We start from the raw sequence: 23766 nt of genomic DNA, 5'->3' as shown, positions 1-23766 counted from the left end.
TGTTCAGTTTCTTGAATATTAGTCTCTTGCTAGAACCTACTTAAGCCAGGCCAGCCTTCAGGCAACATGTTATTCATTGTAACTTCTGAACTGTATTTGTTCATTCCTGGTATTATTGTCAATTTATTTTTTAATGCCATTTGTGAACTTGGAATATTTCTCCCTTATGAAATTGAAGGTCACAGAGGAATTTATGTGCAAGGTGTTAAGTCAGTGTTATCTCTCCAAATTTAACACAAGGCAGAAAAGTAATAAACTCAAATGTTTTCCAAACTTGGACCCAGATTTAATATCCTTTCCCAAATGCCCCTTCCACATTTTAGTGACGAGTCTTTCCAATGACTTACATCTCAAATGTAGTTATGCTTCCTGTATGCCAGCTATTCCTAGCTGATATCCTAGAGTTCAACAGATTTATCCTTTGTGTCTCACTTAGTCAAGCTCAATGCCTATTTCACAGAATCCCTAGAATGGAAAATGTGCCTTGCTGACAACTTGCATGAAGTGAGTACTTCTTAAGCTCTACTTTCCCGGGTCCCTTGGAGAAAGAGTGGCCTTCCAGGTGCCCTTCAGGAGAAACCAGCCTGCCCATCTATTCAAAGGATGAGAGGAAGAGAGGATGGGAGATCTTTGAAAAGGAGAATATGATATTCCTTATATTTTGGTTCCATCCGATTCTTCCCCTAAGATAATTCTGTTTTCCCCTAAAGGTTTCCCAGTTGCTTAGGACATTCAAATTCACCTGTCCTCCAGTTATAGCCCTTTTTGGATACTTCCTTAACCTTCCAGAGGGGCTTCCTTAGACAAAGCTGCCCTAGTTCTCATGGAAGGAATGATTTTTTTTTCTGTATTTAAGATGGAGTTTGATGAGTCATTACTCCAATACTTCCTATTATTCTCTTCCCCAAAGACAAATATATTATCCTATACTTGAATTCAACTTTTCAAGAGTTTTCACAATCCCTGTTCAGGATGCCATTCATTCACCTTTCCTCATCCCAGGCATTTGAGTTTATCCGCATATTCACTGAGCCCTGAACCACTCCCTGAAGATAGATTCCCTAGCAGGAACCTCAGCCTGTCCCTAAATAGTTTATCTTTTGACCCTGTCATTCCAGATAAATCTTTCTCAAAGATCTACAAATTATCCTAGAGTGAGACAGTATGTGTGAAATATATAGAATACCTTTTCTAAATGGAAGAATATCATATTTTCATTCATGTCACTTTGATACTTCATTTTGGCCCCTGAGGCATACCAAACCCTTATTTCCCACATCACTCGTAATTCTTGCTTGACTTCCATCTTGGGTTTGACAAAAGCCAGGTGGCCTCAATTTTTCTTTCCAGATGATTTCTTGTTATTCTTCCAAGGTCTGAGTTTGGCCTTGGGTGGAGCCTAGGTCAGGATGACATTTTGGTGTTCTTCCAAAAATAGACTTGGGTCAAATCTGAATCTGGATGGTGAGTTGTCCATTTTCTAGGATTGGTTTTCTAGATTAAGTTTACCTACATTTTAGTCCAATATTCTCTCTTTCCTTTCTTCTTTCCTTTTGTATAACTACTTTAAATACTAAGACTAATAATTTCTTAGTTATTCCACAAGCTTTTAAAATTATTATTGCTCAGGTCTAATAGCGTTTGTGACCTTCATAAGATCAAAGTTTTGGAGTTGGAAGGAGCCTTAGAGAATGTCCAATCCAACCTCCTCATTTTTCAGATGATGAAATTGAGACTTTAAGATGTGAAATGACTTGTTCAAGGTCACACAAGCAGTATGTGGCAGAGAAAAGATTCAAACAAGTTACTCTGACTCCAAATCCAGAACTTTTCAACTCACCCAATATTTATTAAGTCCTTTCAATATTTAGAAGGAGCTACAGGTGAAATGGATTGGATTCTGGGTCTCAAGTCAAAGACCTGAATTTACCCCCAGTCTCAGACATTTACTTGCTATGTGACCCTAGGCTTAAACTCTGTTTGCCTCAACTATAAAGGATAATCATAGTACCTATCTTGGAGGATTGTCTTGAAGATCAAATGAGATATTTGTAAAAAGTGCTTAGCATAGTGCCAAGCACTATATAAATATTTATTCCTTTCCCCTAAGCATTAGATATACAAAGACAACAATGAAATTATCCTTACCTTCAGAAAGCTTATAACTGTTCTGTATCCCTAAAGCAAATTACAAATGCTTACATATAATGGTAATAATATTATCTCTTCTCTAACCAAGAGGACTGTGACCTCTGGCAATATGTAGGGCACTATGGCATATCTTGGTGGTATAGTGGATATAGTGCCAGGACTAGAGTCAGAAAGATCTGAGTTCAAATCCCATCTCTAGTCAGTAATATTGGGCAAATCACTTAACCTGTTTGCCTTAGTTTCCTCATCTGTAATTGGGATAGTAGTAGCGCCTATATCCTAGCACCTACAACATGAGGACGAAATATTTGTCAAGTGCTTAGCATAGTGACTGGTGTGTAGATCCTATATAAATATGCATTTATTATTATTGTTCTTATTATTAATGTGGAAGCCATAGTGATGAATAGTACAATTAGACTCTAGGGTAGCCCTGGGAAGAGGCAATAGATCTCATAGTCTTCCTCCAGTATATCCTCCAAGTTTAAGATAGCTCTTAAGCCACAAAAATTCCATTTTGAACTATCTATTATTTCAGTTGGTTATAACAATCTCTGGGTCAAAATCTTCAGTGAGACCTTAGAACCAGAAAATCCATTGATTCCCTACTTTGATACCACTAAAATGGTTAGCTACAAATGAAGACAAATATTCTACAGTATTCAACCTAAATTAGGGGTTTTTGACCAGGAGTCATGTTCATTTGTCTATTTAGATAAAAGATATAAATGTTGGTATAGATTTTGGTAACTCTTTATAAATTTGATTTTCTGTGTAACACTATATATTTTATTTCATGAACTTAAAAATGGAATTTTATAAATGTAAATTTAATTCTGAGGAGTTCACAGATTTAACTAGATTAACAAAAGGGATACATGACACAAAATGTTAAGAACTCCTATTCTAAATAATGTCAATCGTCTGTACAGTTTTATAAGTCCTTTACCTCTGGGTGCTGATGATTCATCTTCATGTCAGAAGGTTTCTGATCATATTCAATGCCTTCCAAGAACAGCCCAGTCTCTTCTTGGAGAAGAGTTAAGTTTCAGGGACTAGAATCAGACTCATGTGTCAAGTATATGTTTATCACAGTTGATATTGAGTACTACTAGCTCTTTGACTGAATTCTGTTCTTCATTTCATGATGGTATTTGTCAACATAAAGGATTGAGTGTATTCCATAAACTTATCAAGATAGATTTCTTTCTGATAATGCAAATCACAAACCATTTGTGCCACCTCATCCTATAGGAATTTTGTCTGTGGCCATCCATAAATTCACTACAAAGGGTTTGGCCAATGTGTAGCGGATGGAGGTAGGGGAATTCTTGATCTCCTGACATTTGGGGGATACCAGAGAATCACATGGATCTTCCCATCATACTTTTGTATTTCCTTTATTCCATTTCTCACTTCCTCATTTGTAATGAGGGCTATTTATACCCAAGCATTTTTTTCCCTTACCACCTTGTAATACCTCTTACTTCCTCCAGTTCTGAAACAATCAAAACACAATAGTCATTGCTATAAGGTCTGTTAATCCACTCTCCACCTCTGTGATTTTCCAAATAAATATGCTATTACCTAGACACCATTCCAGGAAATGCCTTTGTCCACTAGAATATAAACTCTTTTAGGCAGCAGACTGTTCTGTTTTTATATCCCTGGTACTTAGCACAGCACTTTGCAGCAAGATATTAACTGCTTAATAAATGGTTTTTATTCACATGCCTCTGAGTGATAATCAAAACTATAATATTCTGTGACAACAGTCATGCAACATTTAGCCTGAATATAAAGCAAAAAATAAATTTTATTAAGACTTGGTAAAAGTTGAGGCTTTGGATAATGAACTTTGAATATATGGTTAAAGGATTGGATTTGATGCAACAAGCATGAAGAATTGATTGCAGGGACCTGAGCAAATGACCAATGATGAATCATGGTTTTGGAAATATTAATTAGGCAATAGTATACAGAGCAAAATAAAGCCATTTGATGAGTAAGTAGGTGATTAAAGAGATCTTTGCATAAGTACTCAGATAAGAGTGGGGGAGTAGAATAGACTGATCAGATCTGGGACATAATATGGAGAAGGAAGTGACAAGATTTTCTAAATGAATGCAGAGAAATGGTAAATGATGACTGCTAGACTGTAAGCCTTGGATATTGGGAGATAAGTAATGCCAGTAATTGCATAGGGAAGTTGGCAAAGAGAGCCATTTTGGAAAATAAGATATGACCTTAATTTTATTTATGTTATACTAGTTTCCTATTTGGTAGGAATACGAATAGAGAGAACACAAAGGTAATATGAATTATTTAGAGGATAAGAAACTTCTAGAGTTTGTGATAAAGAAAGGGGAGCAGCTAGATAACTGAATGGACAGAGAGCCAGGTCAGGAGATCCTGGTTCTGGGGTTCAATATGACCTCAGATACTTCCTAGCTGTGTGAACCTGTGCAAGTCAATTAAAACCAATTACCTAGCCCTTACCACTCTTCTGCCTTGGAATTGATACTTAGTATCAATTTTAAGATGGAAGGTAAGTGTTTTTATTTTTAAAAAGAAGGAAAGAAGAAAGGAAGAGAGGGAGGGAAAGAAGGAAGAGATGATCTTAATCTGGAATATGTAAGGGTTAAATTTAATGGTTGGACAATAATTTTATGAAATTATGTGATCGCCAATATTTATATCTTGAGTCAGAAATTTATTTACAAATATTTACAAAATAGAGAGGAAATAATAAAGTAGAGAAATGTGAAGAGGTTCAAGAGGTTATCTATCCTATCAACCTAAATGTTTACTCAAGGTCTGCTTAATCCAGGCACAGATTAATTAGCTCTCAACCGGGAAGGCTGGTAGTGAGTAACCATGTGGCCTCCTCCAAGATGAAGCTAATCTCTTAGGAAACTAGGAAAGTAGTCAGCCTTTCACTCACCCAACAAAGTAGTCCAGGAGTTAGTCTAAGTTGAAGCTGAGTTCCAAGCCCACAATCCAAGCCGCAGTCTCCAGTAAAGCTCACTCGAAGACTATCTAAGACTAGCTCCAGAAGACAATCTCTTCAGACTGTCTTCTCAAAGACAATCTGCTCTGAGGGAATTCAGGCTTGCTTTTATGGTGACTCCCCATCCCTGCCCCTCTTCACAGGGGCCAATCACAGTTTCCAATTTGTCTACACTGCCCAGGGGACAGTGTCTATAGAATCAACTTCTCACCTTCTGAAGGTTAAATTCTTATCTAAGGGTGTGAATTTTCTAAATCTCATCTTCTGGAGAGGTGAATACTCATAGGGTGTGAATTCACTAAGTGGTTTGAAGCTACTCCACCTAGTTCAAGCTTCTGTTGATTCAATTAAGTGGTGGTACTTAAGGTAGTATTAACTCAGGATAGACAAAGGGAATAAAGGATTCCCTTTCATAATTGTAAACTCATAATAGACAAAGAGAAAAAAGAATTCCCTTTTACACATACACAACCATAGTTAGGGAAGTTAACAAGGATTAAATTATGAAGACAAAAAGGGAAACATGTCTGATGAGGAGAGATGGAAATTGTTCTAAAAGATTGATGGGAATGCAAAAGAAAGACATGGTTCCCAATAATAAATTACTCTACCTTGCTTTAACCGTATCTTAAATATTGTGTCCAACTTTAAGGAACATAATGTTGGAAAGGATATTAAAAAGCTCAAGAGTATCTAAAGCTGGAGCATCGAGGATGGTACAGAACCATATTTCACAAGTTGTATAAAGATTATTGAAGGAACTACCTGCATGATGATATAAACTAATAATTGATGCTAACCAGAACAGTAAACACAGAGGGGGGGAACATGGACTTTACTGGTAGTGAGAAAAGAGCTCAAAGAAAAGAATGAAATAGTTAACTTGCTTGTGACATTGAAAATGATCATGTGTGTGTGAACAGAGCCATCAGGCAGTCTGAGTGATCCCTCTTTTGATGTTAATGTTATAAAAATCATGGAACCACAAAATCATTTGCAGAACCACATAGGGTTTCTGCAGTCAATTCAGTGCACACTTGGTATTGCTGCCTCTTTATTTCATGAAGTGCTCTCCAGCCAGCCAGACCACATTTGAAAATGTTGTGTACCATCTGGAATGCTTAGCCTGTGACAAAAATAAAAAGTAAAAAATTATTGACCCAATTTAATGATTACTGTGCATTTATACATATAAATGAGGATTTGATTTGAATCTCAATGACTAAAATTTTGTACTACAGCTTTCCATCCTTAGTGCAATATTGATTGCCTGTATAACATAGAGCAAATAACTCCTCTTTGTTCCTCAGTTTCTTCATCTGTAAAATGAGTCTGTTAGACTAGATAGATTTTAAAGTCTCTTCCATGTCTAGAACCTATGATGCTTCTTCCCTTGGTATGTTTTTCCTGTTGTACACATTTCTTATTCTTTTTCAAACTACTCTAGCTTTACTGGCTGCCCTTCTTTTTCATTTCATTTCAAAGCTGGAATTACCCCCAATTCCAGCTTTCATAGTTTATGAGTGGCAGTACTTATTTACATGAGAGAAGTTGTATTATTGACTAGACATTAAATCAAAAGATTTCTGATGGCCAGTTTTGTCCTTTGTCTACTGTTTAAGCCCATTTTTATTAAGTTTTCTAGGACAGACGGTGTTTTGGGCCCTTATTTGCATATAACTACACAATGAAAAGTAACTATTTTTCATCTTTACCTCTATGATAATGACTTGCTTCTTTGCCATATTTTAAAAGTGCATCAGTGATTGTCTTTGTAGTCTGGAACAGTCAAGAACAAAATACATTTATTGTCCTTACTGAACCCTTATAGAGGAATTTGTTCTTTTACGTGATTAAGAATCAAGAATAGAGATCAGATAGCTTCTTGAAAGTTATCTCATTCTGGCACATGTTAAAAGAGGTTCAAAAACCAAGTTCATTCTTTCTTTTAAGTATTATTCAGCAACTAGACTGCAAGTTCGAAAGAAGTTCAGTCACTCTAGTAACTTCACTTTTTACCTAATAGACATCCTAAAAAGGAGAAGTGAAATTAAAAGGTCCAATATAACAGTCAGGTTCTCTGGAGGATGCTGGTGATGACTTTTGTTGTTGTTGTTCCTGAAGTGACTCTCAACATCACTTCAGCTGATTTTCCCAATTGTTCCTTAAAGCAGTGAATATCAGCACCAGGTGAAGCTTGAGAGGCAGATAGAATTTGTGCCTTCTAAATTCATTCATTTATTCAACAAGCATTGCTCACTTTTGTTTTTTCTTTCACCTAAGTTTCTCAATATTTCTCTCTTCCCTTACTTCCTAATAAAGTCATCCCTTGTAATCATATTAAAATAGCCAAAAGATGATGGCATAATGGTTCAGCAAAACTAACCAACAAATCAATTGAGCATGACATATCTAGTCCCCTATAGCTATAGCCCCCCCACCCCACATCTGCAAAAGAGGGAAGAAGCTACATTTTCATACTGTTCCTTTGGGACCAAGCTAGGTCATTACAACTACACAGTATTCAGGTTCCATTTTTATTGTTGTTGGTGTTGTTTTCCATTTGCATATCTATATCAACAAGCATTGATCAGTTGTCTGTAATGTTCCACATACTGTGCTAGGTAATGCAAATACAAAGATTAAAAACAAAATCCATCCCAGCTATCAAGAAATTACAATATATTAGATCAAACCAAAATAGAACAGTTCATCCTCACTCTTCTCAGTATATTATTCACTGTGTGTGTTTGCCAGGTGTATTCTTCTCTCTAGGGTATTAACACTCTAAGGTAGAGGATACATTTTTTAATGTCTCCTACTTTTTAAAATCCCAGGAGACTTACCATGTTGACTATATGCAGATAATCCCCATAAAGATTGCAGAGAGGTGATAATACCCTTCAGAACTATTCCTGGAGGACATGAGGAATTTTTAAAAAGAAAGACTTAATTAAAAGCATATTTTTAGGGAAAATCAGAGCTTTCTTGTTCTATTATGATAAACTGCTAAAGGACAAAGTCATGTTGTAAGTTCAATGCAGTTCAATTCAATAAACGTTTATTTTGGGTCTCTCTTGGCACCAACACTGTGAATATGAAGACAGAAATGAAAAAGTTCCTTCCTTCAAAGTGCTTACATTCTATTGGGAAGAAACATGTATATAAAAAAGTAAACACAAAATATATATCAAATAATTTTAGGGGGTAGGCATCCTGCTCTGGTTGTTTAACTAAAGAATGGGATTCAGAGTTGAAAAGGGCAGGATGGCATGGGAGTACAAGATGTATAGAAGTGATATAAATATTTATAAGGGAACAAGAAGCAGTGGACAAGGAAGGGAAAATTAATTTGGGTAATCTAATACTCAGAAAACAGGAATTCTCAATAGAGCCTTAGAACAACTAGAGTGCCATGCCCTTTATAGTGAAGATAGCCATGTTGATTTTATTATTGATCCTTTATCAACAGAGGGAATAAAGGAATGGGAAAGCAATGGCATCAAGTCAGATGGTGAAAGCTTAGGCTTTCCTCTCACTGTCAAGGCACTCCTATAACTGGGATAGTTATAGAGGGATGAGACATGTTTAAAGTGCTCACCTTCCATTCCTCAAACAGGTTGGCCTTGCCCTAGGGCTTACTCCAATAATGAGTAGAAAGCTCTATTTTCCTTTATGACTCCACATTTTTGATAAGTCAAGATTTGTAGCTATATTAAAACATCCTGCATTGCTCTTTTCTTAAAGGCTTACCTAGTGTTCTTTAGCATCAGCAGCCTTCTCTCAGCACAGCCCCACCAAAAACCATCCTTCTAGAGCAAGAGCTCTTAACCTGGGATCTGTGACCACCATGGAAAGATTTCAAGGAGTATTTGAACTTGAATGGGAAGGGGTAGAAATCACATCTTTATTTTCATTAACCTTTAAGTAAAACATTTCTTTCAAAGATTTAAAGACAGTATTCTGAGATAGGTTCCAAGGGCTTCAGCAGACTGTCAAAGGAACCCATGATGCCAAAAAATAAAAAAATAAAATAAAATGTTAATAATGTTTGTCTTAGTGAGGCCTATGATAAAATGGATGAGAGGTCAGAAATAATGAACTATATCAGCACAAGCAAGTATTTCCCCTAAAAATCAAACTCCACAATCAGGCAGGGGTTGCAGAGTTTCTTCCTTGCCAGAATCTTTGACAAAGTCCTCTGTGTCAGCAAATAAGCTTTTGTACTTTCTTGGTCATTTAGACTGCATTATTAACAATGTTTCCAATGTTTGGTTTCAAACCAGCTGAGTTTTGGCATTCTCCCTAAACTAATTAAGCATTTGCTCTTCTTCACTGCATTTTTACCACTATAAAATATAATACTCATCTAAATTAATTAAAACATTTTAAAATCTAAAATTTAATGGGGAAGAGGTTGTTTTGCCTTAGGGATTGGCTCTGAATTAGTCCTAAAATGAATTTGCTGTTTGGTCTAAGAAAAAAAGCAGTGTCAATACATTTTTTCATCATTGTTACTCTTTTGCTGTTTGACCTCATCTTTTTAGTACCATATAGTTACCAGTGAAAGACCCTTGATGCTTCATTTTTATCCTGAAGGCAAGCAATAGGAATTTATTTCCAGGCCTTGCAGTTCTTAGCAATTATCATTCAGACCCAGCAGTGCTTAGTAATTATCATTCAAGCCTCACGAGCCCCCTAGATATTGCATCTTTTCAGTTTATAGCACAGACATTAAAAGTGTGAGTTTAGTATACACACACACACACACACACACACACACACACACATACACACACATATATATAGTTATAGAAATGGTAGCATTGGTGTCATTTCATTTATCTACCATATTTCACTCATCATAATGAAGAATTATTACAGTAGGAAAGTAATAGCTTTCCATTGGCTGTTCCAAAATGCAGCACTCAGATTATTTCTGTTTCCAAACACGTTGCCTCAGATTCCTTCAGTAGCCAATGATGTAGGCTGTTTTCTGAAGTTTCTTACTTAAGAACTTTCCTCAGGGGCAGCTGGGTGACTCAGTGGATTGAGACTCAGGTCTAGAGATGGGAGGTCCTAGGTTCAAATCTGGCCTCAGACACTTCCCAACTGTGTGACCCTGGGCAAGTCACTTAACCCCCATTGCCTAGCCCTTTGGCTCCCAGACAGAAGATAAGGGTTTTTAAAAAAAAGAATTTTCCTCTCCTCTAACTTATTGTTTCCCTACATGTCCTATGTTGATGCCACATCTTACCTCTTGCTTTTAGAAATTAGAGGAAGGGGAGACATCAATTTTTATTATGAATAGATACAGAATTTCCCATGTTCTTAACTTTTTTCCCACTGAAATCCTATGAAAATTTCTATTAGGCCATGTCAACATGGCTTAACTCTAGAGGTTTTGCCACAGATGACTTTTCAGCCATTTATGTCTTTGGTTGACTAGATTAACCTTTTTAGCCAGTATCCTAACATCATGGTTCATCACTGCAGTTATTTATTTCAGCTCCATGATAAAAGGCCTTAGATTAGCAGGTGTATATTGAGATGAAAACAAAAACCTTGTCAGTGAAATTAAAATATGTGCATGGCATAATACACATGTGAGAATGTGCACATGTACACACACACATTCCAAGCTAAATCACAGAATAATGTGGTTTAACCTAGTGCATCTTTGAAGTTTCTTTTTACCAGATCTCCCGATGTTAGTAATTTGCTTTTTCCTTTCTTGACAACATTTTTGTGTTTTTTGGATGACATTTCCATATATGACCCTCTTTTAAGAAATAAAAAACTCTGCTAGAGAAATTTCTTCTGGGGAACTTGAAATCCTGGTCATTCATTAAAGACAAACATCACAAGTGACTGTTAGGGGGTGGGAGGACTTGGGGAGACTTAGGGAGCAGTAGTGGATTTGATCTCCTTTTGGCCCTAAAAACAGGAAGGAGAAGCAACTAAATAAAATTTGAGAAAGGATTTCCTCTTCCATTTTGATTTTTCTCAAACAGTTTAAATAAGGTCTCTAAATACAAGCCACTCATCCCAAGAGAGAATCTACTACTTCATTCTGTCCCTGGCCTTTCTAGCATGAGCACAGCATAGACCCACAATTTGCAACATTCCAAAGCATGGTACAGGTTTTTATTAACAGAATAAATATCCAAAGATCATTATACAGAGGCATTTTAGGTAATAAGGGGGAAAAGAGGGCAGCAAGGTGGCACAGTGGATAAAATTCCAGATCAGGTCATGAAAGCTCATCTCTTATGAGTTCACATTTGGCTTTTACTAGCTGTGTGACCCTGAGCAAGTCACTTAATCCCATTTGCCTCAGTTTTCTTATCTGTAAAATGAGTTGGAGAAGGAATTGGTTAACTATGCTGCCATTTTTGTAAAAAAAAAATCCAAATGGGGTCATGAAGAGTTGTACACAAGTGAAACAACTGAACAGAAGGGGGAAACAAAAGCATTTTGGCATAAGATATAATATGACAAGAAAAAAAAGATTATCTTTCCTGTCCACATCAATCACCAGAATCATGTCTGAAACTTTCAGCTTGTATGAAATTAGAGTTAAAAGGTATCATCTTGAGTGCAGAAATGAAGATTTACATTTTGTACACTTGCATAATGTTACTGTAGTTGACTAACACAAAAATGATTCTTTGTTGTTTAAGATTATTCCAGTTGAATTTAGTGAGCTTGAAAGCAAAGGATTGAAATTTTGATGAGACCCAAATTGTTTCCCTTCCCCAGGCCAGGAACCATTTTGCAGGCATAATGTGAGTGTGCCTACAAAGCTGTGTGGGTGTATGCAAGCTCTAACCCGAACATGTCTCTATGTCAGTGTAGGAAGGCAATATTGCCTCTCCATTGATTTTACTGTTGTCTCTTATGAGCAAATGGTGTTATTTCCCTCAAACTGAGATGAACTGCGTGGTTCTCATTGGGTTATTGTTCACCAGAGGATTATCCAGGAACAACAAACTTGCTTTACTTTGCTCAAGCCTGTCATAATTGTCAGAAACTTGCGTCACCTCAGAAGTAGTGCTTATGTTTTGATTTATGAGACTTGCCTTTCCTATGTCATTTTTCTTAGAAGAAAGAAGAATTTAGATGGAAAACACATAGAGAAAAGTACATACTCTACTTTTATTCTTCAGCAGTAGTTCTTCATCTTTTGTAGGTCATAGAACCCTTTGCTACTCTGGTGAAGCCTATGGACCCCTTCTCAGAAGAATATTTTTAAATAATTGAGGGATATACCAAATTTTATTTAGAAGCACATGAAAATTAAAATATAATTGTTTTTCCTCACATCCAAGTGCATGGATCCCCTGAAATTTTTCCAGATACTTGTAGCCTGGGTTAAGAACCCCTGCCCTATAAAGATAAAGACAACATGACAGTGCCTATAAGTCTTCTCTAGCAATTTTTACTATTTGTTTTGTGAAGTTGCTATTCTTCCCAACAGTTTCCCAAGATGAAACTAATTTGATTCTTATGGTAAGGCTTAGTTTGATATCAGGAAGAGCAACTACGTCCTTTTACAACATGTATCCTGGCACCACTGTCAGAGACAAATTCCCCAGCTGGATGGATCATAGGTCTGACCCAGTGTGCCTGTTCTTATATTTAAATTCGCATCTCTTTTCTGGTAATGCTATTTTAATCCTGCCTCATCACTAACAATCCTCAATAATAACTTGTTTTTGTCTTTCATTCCTTAGAATGTCGGGTGGTAAAATCCACTTCCTACACCAAAATAGCTTCAACATCCCGAAGGAGCACCACCAAGAGTCCTGGTCCATCAAGACGCAGCAAATCCCCAGCTTCAACCAGTTCAGGTAAAGTAATGAAGAAAATTATTGTGAAGCAACTAGTTTTATCAATTTAATTTTTGAATCCTAGTAAACAGTGGATATGTGAAGCTTTTGTGTGGTGCTAATAAGATGGTATAATTTTTTTAAATTACAACTTTAGACCATCATACTGTAATAAAGGATAGTCGCCAATTGTAATAATTAAAAATTAAACTATGAGGCTATTAGTAGATTTAATAATTTAGTTTAATTAAAATAGAGATATTAAAGAGAGGGAAATGTAGGAAGGAGGTAGAGAATTGTCTAGCCTACCCTAAGTGTTGATCCAAGGAAATCTAGCTTATCACCCACAAAGGCTCCCTCGGGTCCCATTCTCCAGCCAGAAGTCTGCAGGAGTGTGAGCCTTCAGCAAGAATGTCACCAACACAAGTGAGAGAATGTCCAGCCAGTGTCACCATCCCAAGAGAGTCACCAAGGCAAAAGAGGCTAAGCAGTACCTGTGTCCCACTTATATGCATTTTTCTCCACCCATCAGCTCCTTCCCATCCCATGTCACACCTCAGGAACCAATTATAGTTCCTTTGCACTGCCCGGGGTGCAGTGCCTATCTGATCAACTTCCTTTCTCTGATAGTGTGAACTTCCTTGTAATCAGTGCTAAAATATCTTCAAGTTCCTGACTAAGTTAAAAAAAAAAATCAAAGGGAGGATAATTCCATTTTCACAATACTAATTTCACAGAATTGTTACAGGAAATGTGTTATGAAAATTGACAACATACTTTGATGAAAAGATTATCCAGTAGGTAATCTGAAGGCCCAAAACATTTGAGTCCACCTATATATTACTGTTCCAACATCCCATTGGGATTCCTGAAATTATCACTACTATATTTATTCCTTTGGGTTAAGATGTTGTCTTGAAGAGCCTTTGGTTAATATAAACTAGATAAGGCCCCATAGCTGTAGGTCTTTGGCCACTAAGGGGAGCATGGATGAACATAAGGGAGATTTTTGAGAGTGGTTACCAAAACCAGGTGGAAGTCATAGCTGATTAGTAATAATAGTTTAACAGCATAGCATAATGGATAAAGAGCTGGCTTTAGAGTCAAGAAACTTAAAATTCTACCTCTGATACCACTTAACTGTGTGACCTGGGCAAATCACTTAATCTCTGTGTTCCAGATTATAAATTGCCAAGAATAGGGAGTTCCCTATATCAATGAAATTATAGACTATCTCTGTACTACTATTTTTATTGTTACAATTCATTAACAGCATTTTCATAATAATTTATCCAGCAAACTTAATGATTTCATATGAAATGATAAGGAAGCCCTGTTCTCAGTCAATTCATATAAAAATTTGTATCTTTTACTTTGTGTATGTTTACTGTGAGACTTTTATAGTATTTATTTACAAATGTTCAAACCAGTGACTTTCAAAGAGCTATATTCATGTATCTACTCAGCAAAACTGCATCAAGCACTTCCCCTTGTGCCAGGCACCATGCCATTAATGTTTCCCAATTCCTTCTTTGTCATATTCTTTCTTTTGGCTCCATGCTTCCTCATCAGACTTACTGGTAATCAGTTCAGATTCTCAGGCAAACAATAGTAAATATAAAATTTAGCCTCCTTAAATCTGTCAACTGACTTATTCAGAACTTGCTTCCTGTATAGGAGAAGTATGGAAAGAGAAGCCATCTCTTTCCAATGATTCATCATTTCTGCTCCAATGACCAGTTCTTCCTTCTTGGTCATAATCAGATTCAGAATAGCAGTTCCAATCATCACTTCCTCCATATTTTGAAGAGTGATTTTTGTCATTAAGACAAATCAAGAATTTCTCAACTCCTTTGCTTTTAGGAGAGAGAGACCTCTTGCAGATTTAGTTCACCATATGTTCATATGTGGCTATTATGTAGAGGTCCCTGGGATAAATGCTGGGAACATAAAGGCAAAAATGGAATTCCTCATGTATTCATCCACAGGAGAGATGAAGCACACAACATGGCTACAGATAATAATAAAATGGTGTCATCTGGGAAAGGAGTGAGGGAGTTGAGGACTCCCCATATGGGATGCATTGAACCTTGAATATAAATAAGGATTCCAAGAAGCAAAGGGTAGTGAGAAGGGGATAGGGTTAAATGTAAATAATAATTACTGATAAAAAATATTTGGGGGCTGGGGTGGTGAGAAGTTCTAGAACTGGAATGAGTACTTCAATACACTGATTCAGATTACCTAGGAAGTCATAGGAAACTAATCAACAGGCATTTAATTAGTGCCTTCTATGTGCTATTCTGCTATATGCTATATATAACTATATTACTATATACTATAGTATGATAGGCACTGAGCACACAAAAAAATCAAGTAGTCTGTGACCTCAAAGAGCTCACATATTCTCAGATGAGACAATACCTACATAAATAAGGATATACAAGCAAAAGACAATGTGAAATTGTGTGAAAGAGGGAAGGTGCAAGCAACTCTCTCAGCCTTGGTTCCCTCATCTATAAAATGAGGACAATAACACCTGCATCCTTTGACAGGTTTGTTAAAGGATCCAATGTAAGGTACTCCAAAAACTTTCAGATACTACATAAATGCAAATCATTAATATTACATGAAATTTTATAGAGGATTTGAGAAAGACTTTATCTTCTCTTTAAGTGTAACCTTAATTTTGTCTCCTACTTAGAGCAATTTAACATAGGGAAGATACTGAGGGTCCTTTGTTTCTACTTACCTGGCTCCACCACTAATTAGCTATGTGAACCAGTGAAAATCACTCATAGACTACTATGGGCTTTGGCTTCTTCAACTGCAAAACGAAATTAAATGGTCCCTAGAGAAGGGTATTTCTCTAATAATTCAGAAATTCTATATTGCCTTATTAGGAAATAATGTCTTTCTTTCCTAGTTAATAGCAAATAGCTAGCCTTCAAATAAACATTTAAGGATTTGCAAAGCATTTTACATGTCACCTCATTTGATCCTCACATGAACCCTGTGGGGTAGAAGTTATTATTATTCCCATTTTATAGTTGAGAAAACTAAGGTTGAGAAAGGTTAAATGACTTGCCCTAGGTCACACGTCTAATAAGTGTCTGAGGCAGAATTTGACCTCCAATCTTCTTGTTTACAAGTCCTAAATTCTATTCATGACATCATATACGTACTCCTTTCAGTAAGCATTTACCAAATGTCCACCTTGCAGTAAGCTCTGTCATTTCTATATATACCATTCTCTTCTCCTCTGATATATTAGACTAGGCTATGTAAAATCTTACAGTTTTCAGCACATTCACATATGTCATTGGTTGTTGTATTTATTTTATATTTATTTTTATATTACATTTATATTATATTTTATATTTATTCTCTATAAACTTCAATATATACATTTTCAGACCATGAACTCTTTGAGAGCAAGGATTGTGTCTTTTCTCTTTGTCTTTGTATCCCCAGTGCCTAGCACATTATTTGGCATAATTTAAATGCTTAATAGGTGACTGCTAATTGATTGACAAACTGTTGTAGCATTCCATCACATGTATTTGACTCAAAGATTGAGGCTTCCAGAAACTATTTCCCCTTCCCCAGTCACAACAGAAGTTTTCCTTGAATTTTTTTTTCCTCTGAGAGACTTTCAACAAACACTCTCCTTTTTTCCACAGTGGCCTTTCAGAAGAACATTTTTTGAATTATCAAAAATCCATCTTTAATTACAAATCAGAAGAAAAATTAAGGTTATAAAACTCAATTAACAGAACTAATAAAAATTGCATTAGACATTAACTTAATCATCAAAGGGATTCCCACTTACCAAAATAGAGAATATCTAGTAACCATTTTAGAATAAGTATATTCAAAGCAAGTAATTCTCTTTCCTCATATATTCCACCCCTTCCTTCTTTGCTGTAGAGATCAATACCATCTTCCTAGTCCTTCCTGTTAACAACCTAGAAGTTATCCTCTAATCCTCACTATCTCTTACCATCCCACCTCCAATCCAATATCAAAGCCTGGCAGTTTCACCTCTGTAACATCTCCCAGATATGTTTTCTTCTCTACTCTGACACTGCCAACACCCAAGTGCAGATCTTCATGACTCCAAAAACCAGTCTGATTTGGTTTTATCTTGCCAAGTTGCCCAAGGCACAGTGACTTGCCCAAGGTCAAACAGCTAGTAAATGTCAGATATGAGAGTCCATATCTTACTGCACCAAAAATATTCTTACCTAATATATTCACTTAACTTCCCTGGCTGTTGAATTAATTCCTCATCCACAAAATGAGAGGTTCCCTTCCAGCCTGGAACTATGATCTTATAACCTCCTTTCTTTTTTTCTTTTTTTTTAAACCCTTACCTTCCATCTCAGAATCAATACTATATATTGGTTCCAAGGCAGAAGATGTTAAAGGCTAGGCAATGGGGGTTAAGTGACTTGCCCAGGGTCACACAGTTAGGAAGTGTCTGAGGTCAAATTTGAATCTAGGACTTCCCATCTCTGGGCCTGACTCTCAATCCACTGAGCCACCTAGTTGTGATCCTCCCCCATGATCTACTTTTTACCATACTGCTGAATTATTATCTCATCTAAGGGAAGACTATTACTTCCCATTCATTACTTCCCATTCATTGTCTTTTTTTCCCACTCTTATCCAAAATTGATAAATGAATGGGTTTGATGAAGCCTGGGTATGGAAGAGGCTCAGGAAGGGAGAGATTTGGGGGATTCAGATTGATTTATTCAGGTTGTATCTCTAACCTAGTCATGTTCACTAGGATGGCACCATGACTGATTTTCCAATTCACATAGTCTGGGGGGGGAAATAGTAGAGGAAAAATATGTGGAAAATGTCACCATAAAATAATGTGATTTTAATGTGGCTTTGGAAATTCTCTTACAATTAATTAACTTCAGAACTCACAGAACATCTTTTCACATGTCCTCAGTAGTGAAAAATGTTTATCCTCTCATCAATAGCAAATGTTTGTCCTCTGAGGGTGGATTTAATGTTTGAATATAGCCAAAAGTCACATGGAGCCAAGCTTGGTCATCAAGTCGCATTAATATTGTTTCTAATAGAGAACAAAGTGTGACTCACAAGAAGGCTAATTTTCTCATTTGGCTCATAAATTAGCTCTGAAGGTAAGTATGTAAGACAAGTTCCAAAAAGGTTTTAAATGCTATTGGAATATGTATCTAACTTCCAAAGAGGATGACTTTGGAGGATTGTCCTTCTTTTGAGCCCTCAGACATTTGTTTTTAGTCTCCATGCTATAGAATCACACTTCATTTGCTGTGAGGGTGAGGTCAGAGGAAAAATAAAACAGTGGCCGTTGAGGTAGAGGTTCAGAGATGAGAACACAAATGTAGCCAGATTTGTTATATTTGTTACTTGGAGCGTAGTTTAATAGGTAACCAAAAAGCAGCTAAATGTTAATAATATTTCATATAAATTTTTTCCATATACATCAAAGAAGAACTTTATTATAGTAAATGGTGCCCTGGACTAGGAGACAGAAGAACTCATTAGGATCAAATTGTAGCTCTACCACTTACATTGTCCTTGAGTAAGCCACTTATGTGAGCCTCAGTTTCTTTATCTATGAAAAAGGAATGATATTCATAGTACCTACCTTTATTAGCTTGTTGTAAGAATCAGGTAAGATATTGGAGGTCTTCAAACAGAAGTTAGATGGCCACTTGTCAGGTATATTATGAGGCGGATTCCTTTTAGATTTAGTTTGGAATATGTAAACATAGATATTCTTGTCAGCTCTAAAATACTCTGGCTCTGTGTCCATAAAGTGGTAGATAAGGGTTAGTCTATATTATTTAATCATTTTAAGACATTTATTGATTATCTGTTTTCAGACCTGATTCTCAAAATACTATGAGATATACAGGTTTTTCCAAAAGTCTTAGTGCATGCACACTTTATAAAAATTTGTAACAAGGAAAGAAAGTTTCTATATAAGGAAGAAAAAGTATATAAAGCTTACAGCTCTACTAAGACTTTTGGGACAATCCTGATAGGGGAGTTTTTGTTATTCCCTTTTTATAAATAATGGTATGAAGAATGAATTGTGGCAGTGGGAAGGTGATTAGACAAGAGACAAGAAGTCTTTATGAGGCTGTGATAATAGTGTTTTCTAGAAAATGAGTCCTTAACCAGAGGTAGTGACTTGTGGATGGAATTGGAGATATGAATAGAGGCATGATTTTGTGTATAGAATACTGAACTTAGAGCAAAGGAATAAGATCAAGTTCAAATCTCACCTCAGGCTACTTGTGTGACAAAGGATAACTCTGCGCCTTAGTTTTCTCATATTTCAAATAAGGGCTTGAATATGGTAGCTTCTAAGGTCTCTTCTAGCCCTGACGCTGTATTCATTATCCTGTGATCCTATGATATGTGTGAAACTAGAGTCAACAAGCATTTGATTGGAAATATGGGATGATGGAGAGAGTAAAAGGATTATCTCAAATGTATGAGCTTGGATGACTAGGAAAAGTGGTATATTTGGAAAGAAGTTGGAGAGAAGGGCAGGTTTGTGAGAGTGAGAAGTTGGGGGGGAAGGAGATGAATTCAGATTTTGGCTTCATTTTGGATATTCATAGAACATCCTGTGGTAATATATAATAGCAAGTCAAAAATGCAAAATTAGAACTTTTGGGAAATTTTGGAGGCAAAAATAAGAAAATGGAAGTCATTGACATAGAGGGGAATATTACTTGGAACCTCTGGATTGCATGAGCTTGTCATGAGAGAATATGAAGGAGACAATTAGGTGGGTTCAGTGGATAGAGAGCCAGGCCCGGAAATGGGAAGTCCTGAGTTCAACTGTGGTTGTGTGACCCTAGGCATATCCCTTGATCCCCATTGCCTAACCCTTACCACTCTTCTGCCTTGGAACCAATACATAGTATTGATTCTAAGACAGATGGCAAGGAAAGAGAGAGAGAGAGAGAGAGAGAGAGAGAGAGAGAGAGAGAGAGAGAGAGAGAGAGAGAGAGAGAGAGAGAGAGAGAGACTATGAAGAGAAAGAAAGAAGTTTGATCAAGAGTACAACCTTCAAGTATATCCCTGTTTAAAGAAGAGAAAGGAACTGGCAAAAAAAGGGGGGAGGTCAGAAAGGTAGGAGAACCACAGGAAGGCCGTGTGACTCATTAAGGAAGGAAAGAGTATCAAAAAGGATTAACTGATTCACAGAGTTAAGTACTACTAAGAGGTAATGGGAAATGAGGAGTGGAAAAAAGAACATTAAATTTAGCCATGTCTATAGTCATTTTATTAGTCCATCCTGAGCAATAAGAAGAGAGGTTCTCATTCTTCTCGGCCATAAATTTAATTCCTAATATTGTTGAATAACAATATTACCTACAATGTACTCTTGCCTCTTTGGTCAAACATAATATGAATCCTTTTTTGGTATTTATATAGTAGTTACCTACCTATCTTCTATCATTGACCATGGCTTTGCTGTCTCAATGTGGATAGACAATGAACGTGAAGTAAGGAACACCTGTGATTCCAATGTGGCCTTAGACACTTACTAGCTATGTAACTGGACATGCCACAACCTCCATTCACCATGATTTTCTCATCTATACAATGGGAATAACAATAACACCTATGTCCATGAATTGTTGTACTAATAAAATGAAATATGTGTAAAGCAAAATTCCTGGAACATAGTGGATAGTATATGAATGTTAACTATTATAATTATTAGATTATATAAGAAAGGAGCTATATATAGTTTGTACAGTGCTTAGAAGGACAATCCATTAAAACAGGTGTTTAATAAAAGCTTCTCTAAATGATAATGCAATGAGGGGAAGAGAAAAAGGGAGACATAGATCATGAAAATTAGAATTGTGATATATGTGTTATATTTGCATATGTACTATATGCTACATACACATACGAACATAGAGAAACATAAAGCATTTGTTAAGTAGTATTTATGTGTAAGGCACTGTGCTAAGCACTGGAGCTACAAATAAGCAAAACAGTCCCTTCTCTCAAGTAGCTTACATTTTTAAGTGAGGGAGGGGATGATATATTAAGGGATGGCAGAAAAGGAGACATATAAAAAAAATAAGAAAACATAAAGGCACCAAGATCTGCAAAGGATAGAACATCAGACCTAGTCAGCAAGACTATAATTCAAATACAGCCTTGACTAGCTGGGTGACCCTGGACAAGTCACTTATCCTTGTTTGCATCCATTTCCTCATTTGTAGAATGAGATACAGAAGAAAATGTCAAACTACTTCAGTGTCTTTACCAAAAAAGAAATCCAAACTCAAATGTAGTCACAGTAAGTTAGACATGACCAAATGACTGAACAACAACAAAAAATAAATGCACTGCAGCATGATCTTAAGATGGGAAAAATTTTTGGACGCCTGGTTTTGAACAAGACAAAGTAAAAGCTCGCCTATAAGATTCCAGCTTTGTAGGGCCATAATCCAATGCTTTCATGAGAGGGAATGAGAGTGATAGTGGGGATGTAGACAGCATAGTTTGGAGATGGCTTGGAATTGTCATGCAGTCCTGGTTCAAGATATGATGAGGAAAAAGCTCACCTCGTTTTCCTACATAAAATCTTAGATTAGTTCCTACATAGAATTAGTTTCCTACATAGAATCTTAGAGGCTAGTTCAACCCTCTCATTTTCTTCAGATGGGAAAAGTGAAGCCCAAGAAGGTCAAATGAGGGGCTAAACAACTTGACTGAAGTCACAATCAACGGCAGCAGAGGCAAGAGTAGAATCCAATTCAATCTAACAAATAGATAGTTTTTGTCTATTGTTTGTAGAATGTTATACACAGGGGGAAATGTTTTGATAATTATTTCAATATAATTGGTTTCCTTTGTAATCCTATGTATTTTATGAATTTTAAAACATAATTCTGAGAAGGAGCTCACAGATATCACCATACTGCCAAAAAAGGAGCATATGACCCCCAGAAAGATTAAGAACCCTAGGTCTAGGGTTTTGTTCTCACTGCTTTCCAGAATCCCTTTTAGCCTTTGTCTTCATCAAGGAGTATGTACTATATAGAAGGAAAAAATATATCATTATGAAATTATCAACAGATTAATTAAGAAATGACACATATTTGTGGCTTATACTTTGTCATCTTTTTTAAAAAAGACATTGAGAGTTTCCTGGCTTTCCTATGTATATAAAGATCCAAGTTTCTCTGCCTTGTGCCACTAGGAATTAGATGTTAGCCACAAGAGGATTAGGTCGCAGATGGTGAATGGGTTTTTCATTCTGATTACAGGACCATTCTATTTAATCCCTGAATTTCACATTTAATCACACTTATGTACTAAGATCCTAAAATTTCTTCTAATTTAACTGCTCAAATTTTATTTTCTGTAAATTTGAAAAACCTTTTCTCATACCACATAGAAGAGTAGGCAATAGCCAAAGCTAAGGAAATAGGGAGAATTTTTATTAGTTTATCAATGCAATTGGTCCAATCCTTCATCCTTAAAATAAGATCTCTCATCAAAAAACCAATCACCTTTATAAGTCACTCAGAGATTTCATCTTCATACACTCTGTGAAGTAACACCCCCTGTTTATGAGCTCTGAGAGAGTGGACAAGTTATGGCCCAAAATGCTAATGCAAAAAAAAAATGCCAGTCTCCCTAATGACATGCTACTTTATCAAATACACCCCAAAAGACTATTGGTTTAGAGTAACTACTAAGAGTTGCTATCTATGCGAGACATAAGGAGGCCATGTACCCATTCTATCACCATGCATTTATGAACCCCATTTTCATTTGTAGGAAAGCAAATATTGTCAGCCCTGCCCTTTTATTTACCTGAGAATTACCTCAGGTAAATTGCTCATTCTTCAGATGGGAAAAGTGAAGCCCAAGAAGGTCAAATGAGGGGCTAAACAACTTGACTGAAGTCACAATCAACGGCAGCAGAAGCAAGAGTAGAATCCAATTCAATCATTTACCTGAGGTAATTCTAGTGACGGTGTTGGTAGTGCTAGTGAGACCTTAAATGGCTATCTCAGTAGCCATTTCATGATTTACAGGCCTCATACAATAATGTGAGAAATTTGATCCAGTACTATAAGAAGCCAGGAAACAGAAGACTTCTATCTTCTTCTCCTTCCTCAATAGCTATCCTTAAAAGCCAATTCTGGACCACAATAAGCTTTTGTGGATTGATTTTTGTTGTTATTGTTCAGTCATTCAGTCATATCTGACTCTTTATGACACCATGAAACATAGCTGTCCAAGGGTTTTTTTTTTTTATCAATGATTCTGGAGTGGCTCCAATGGATTGAAATAAGTATACTGAAATAATATATATAAATATAACTATAACTAAAATAATAGTTTATTTTAAGATAAGGGAAGGAAGGGAAGGGAATTGGGATGATCTATCTAAAACCATGTTAACCTACACTATCTAATACTTCTCTACCTACAAATTTATTTCCTACAACTAGTTAAATTAAACCCCCTTAGCTAATATATAAAAGTGGGAAGGAATTGAAGGTAGCAAGAACAGGGTTCAAAGGAAGGTCTCACTGACAGTTGTCCTCTGGAGTCTTGAGCAGCTCTGTTGGAAATCACTATCAGCAGCAGCAGGAACCCACAGGAACAGACTGGATCACAAGGAAAGCCACAGGAGAGAGAATATCTAGCTTTCTAGGTCCACCCCAGAAGAACTAGACAGAAAATCAACTCCTGACTGCTCAACTGTGT

At 36.4% G+C, this 23766-nt stretch overlaps 1 protein-coding gene across 7 annotated transcripts in view; it reads left to right on the top strand.

Moving 5' to 3' along the window:
• DCLK1 (doublecortin like kinase 1) overlaps nucleotides 1–23766 on the top strand; it is a 415491-nt gene that overhangs the window by 283482 nt on the left and 108243 nt on the right. For all 7 annotated transcript variants that reach the window (XM_007495323.3, XM_007495321.3, XM_007495322.3 and 4 more), the window contains exon 5: nucleotides 12898–13014. In XM_007495323.3, coding sequence (XP_007495385.1) covers nucleotides 12898–13014 — 117 coding nt within the window. The remainder of the gene's footprint in view (nucleotides 1–12897; nucleotides 13015–23766) is intronic.

The sequence above is a fragment of the Monodelphis domestica genome, chromosome 4 (assembly GCF_027887165.1).
Source record: "Monodelphis domestica isolate mMonDom1 chromosome 4, mMonDom1.pri, whole genome shotgun sequence".
In the NCBI taxonomy this organism is placed as follows: Eukaryota; Metazoa; Chordata; class Mammalia; order Didelphimorphia; family Didelphidae; genus Monodelphis; species Monodelphis domestica.
This window is presented reverse-complemented; position numbering and strand designations above follow the sequence as displayed.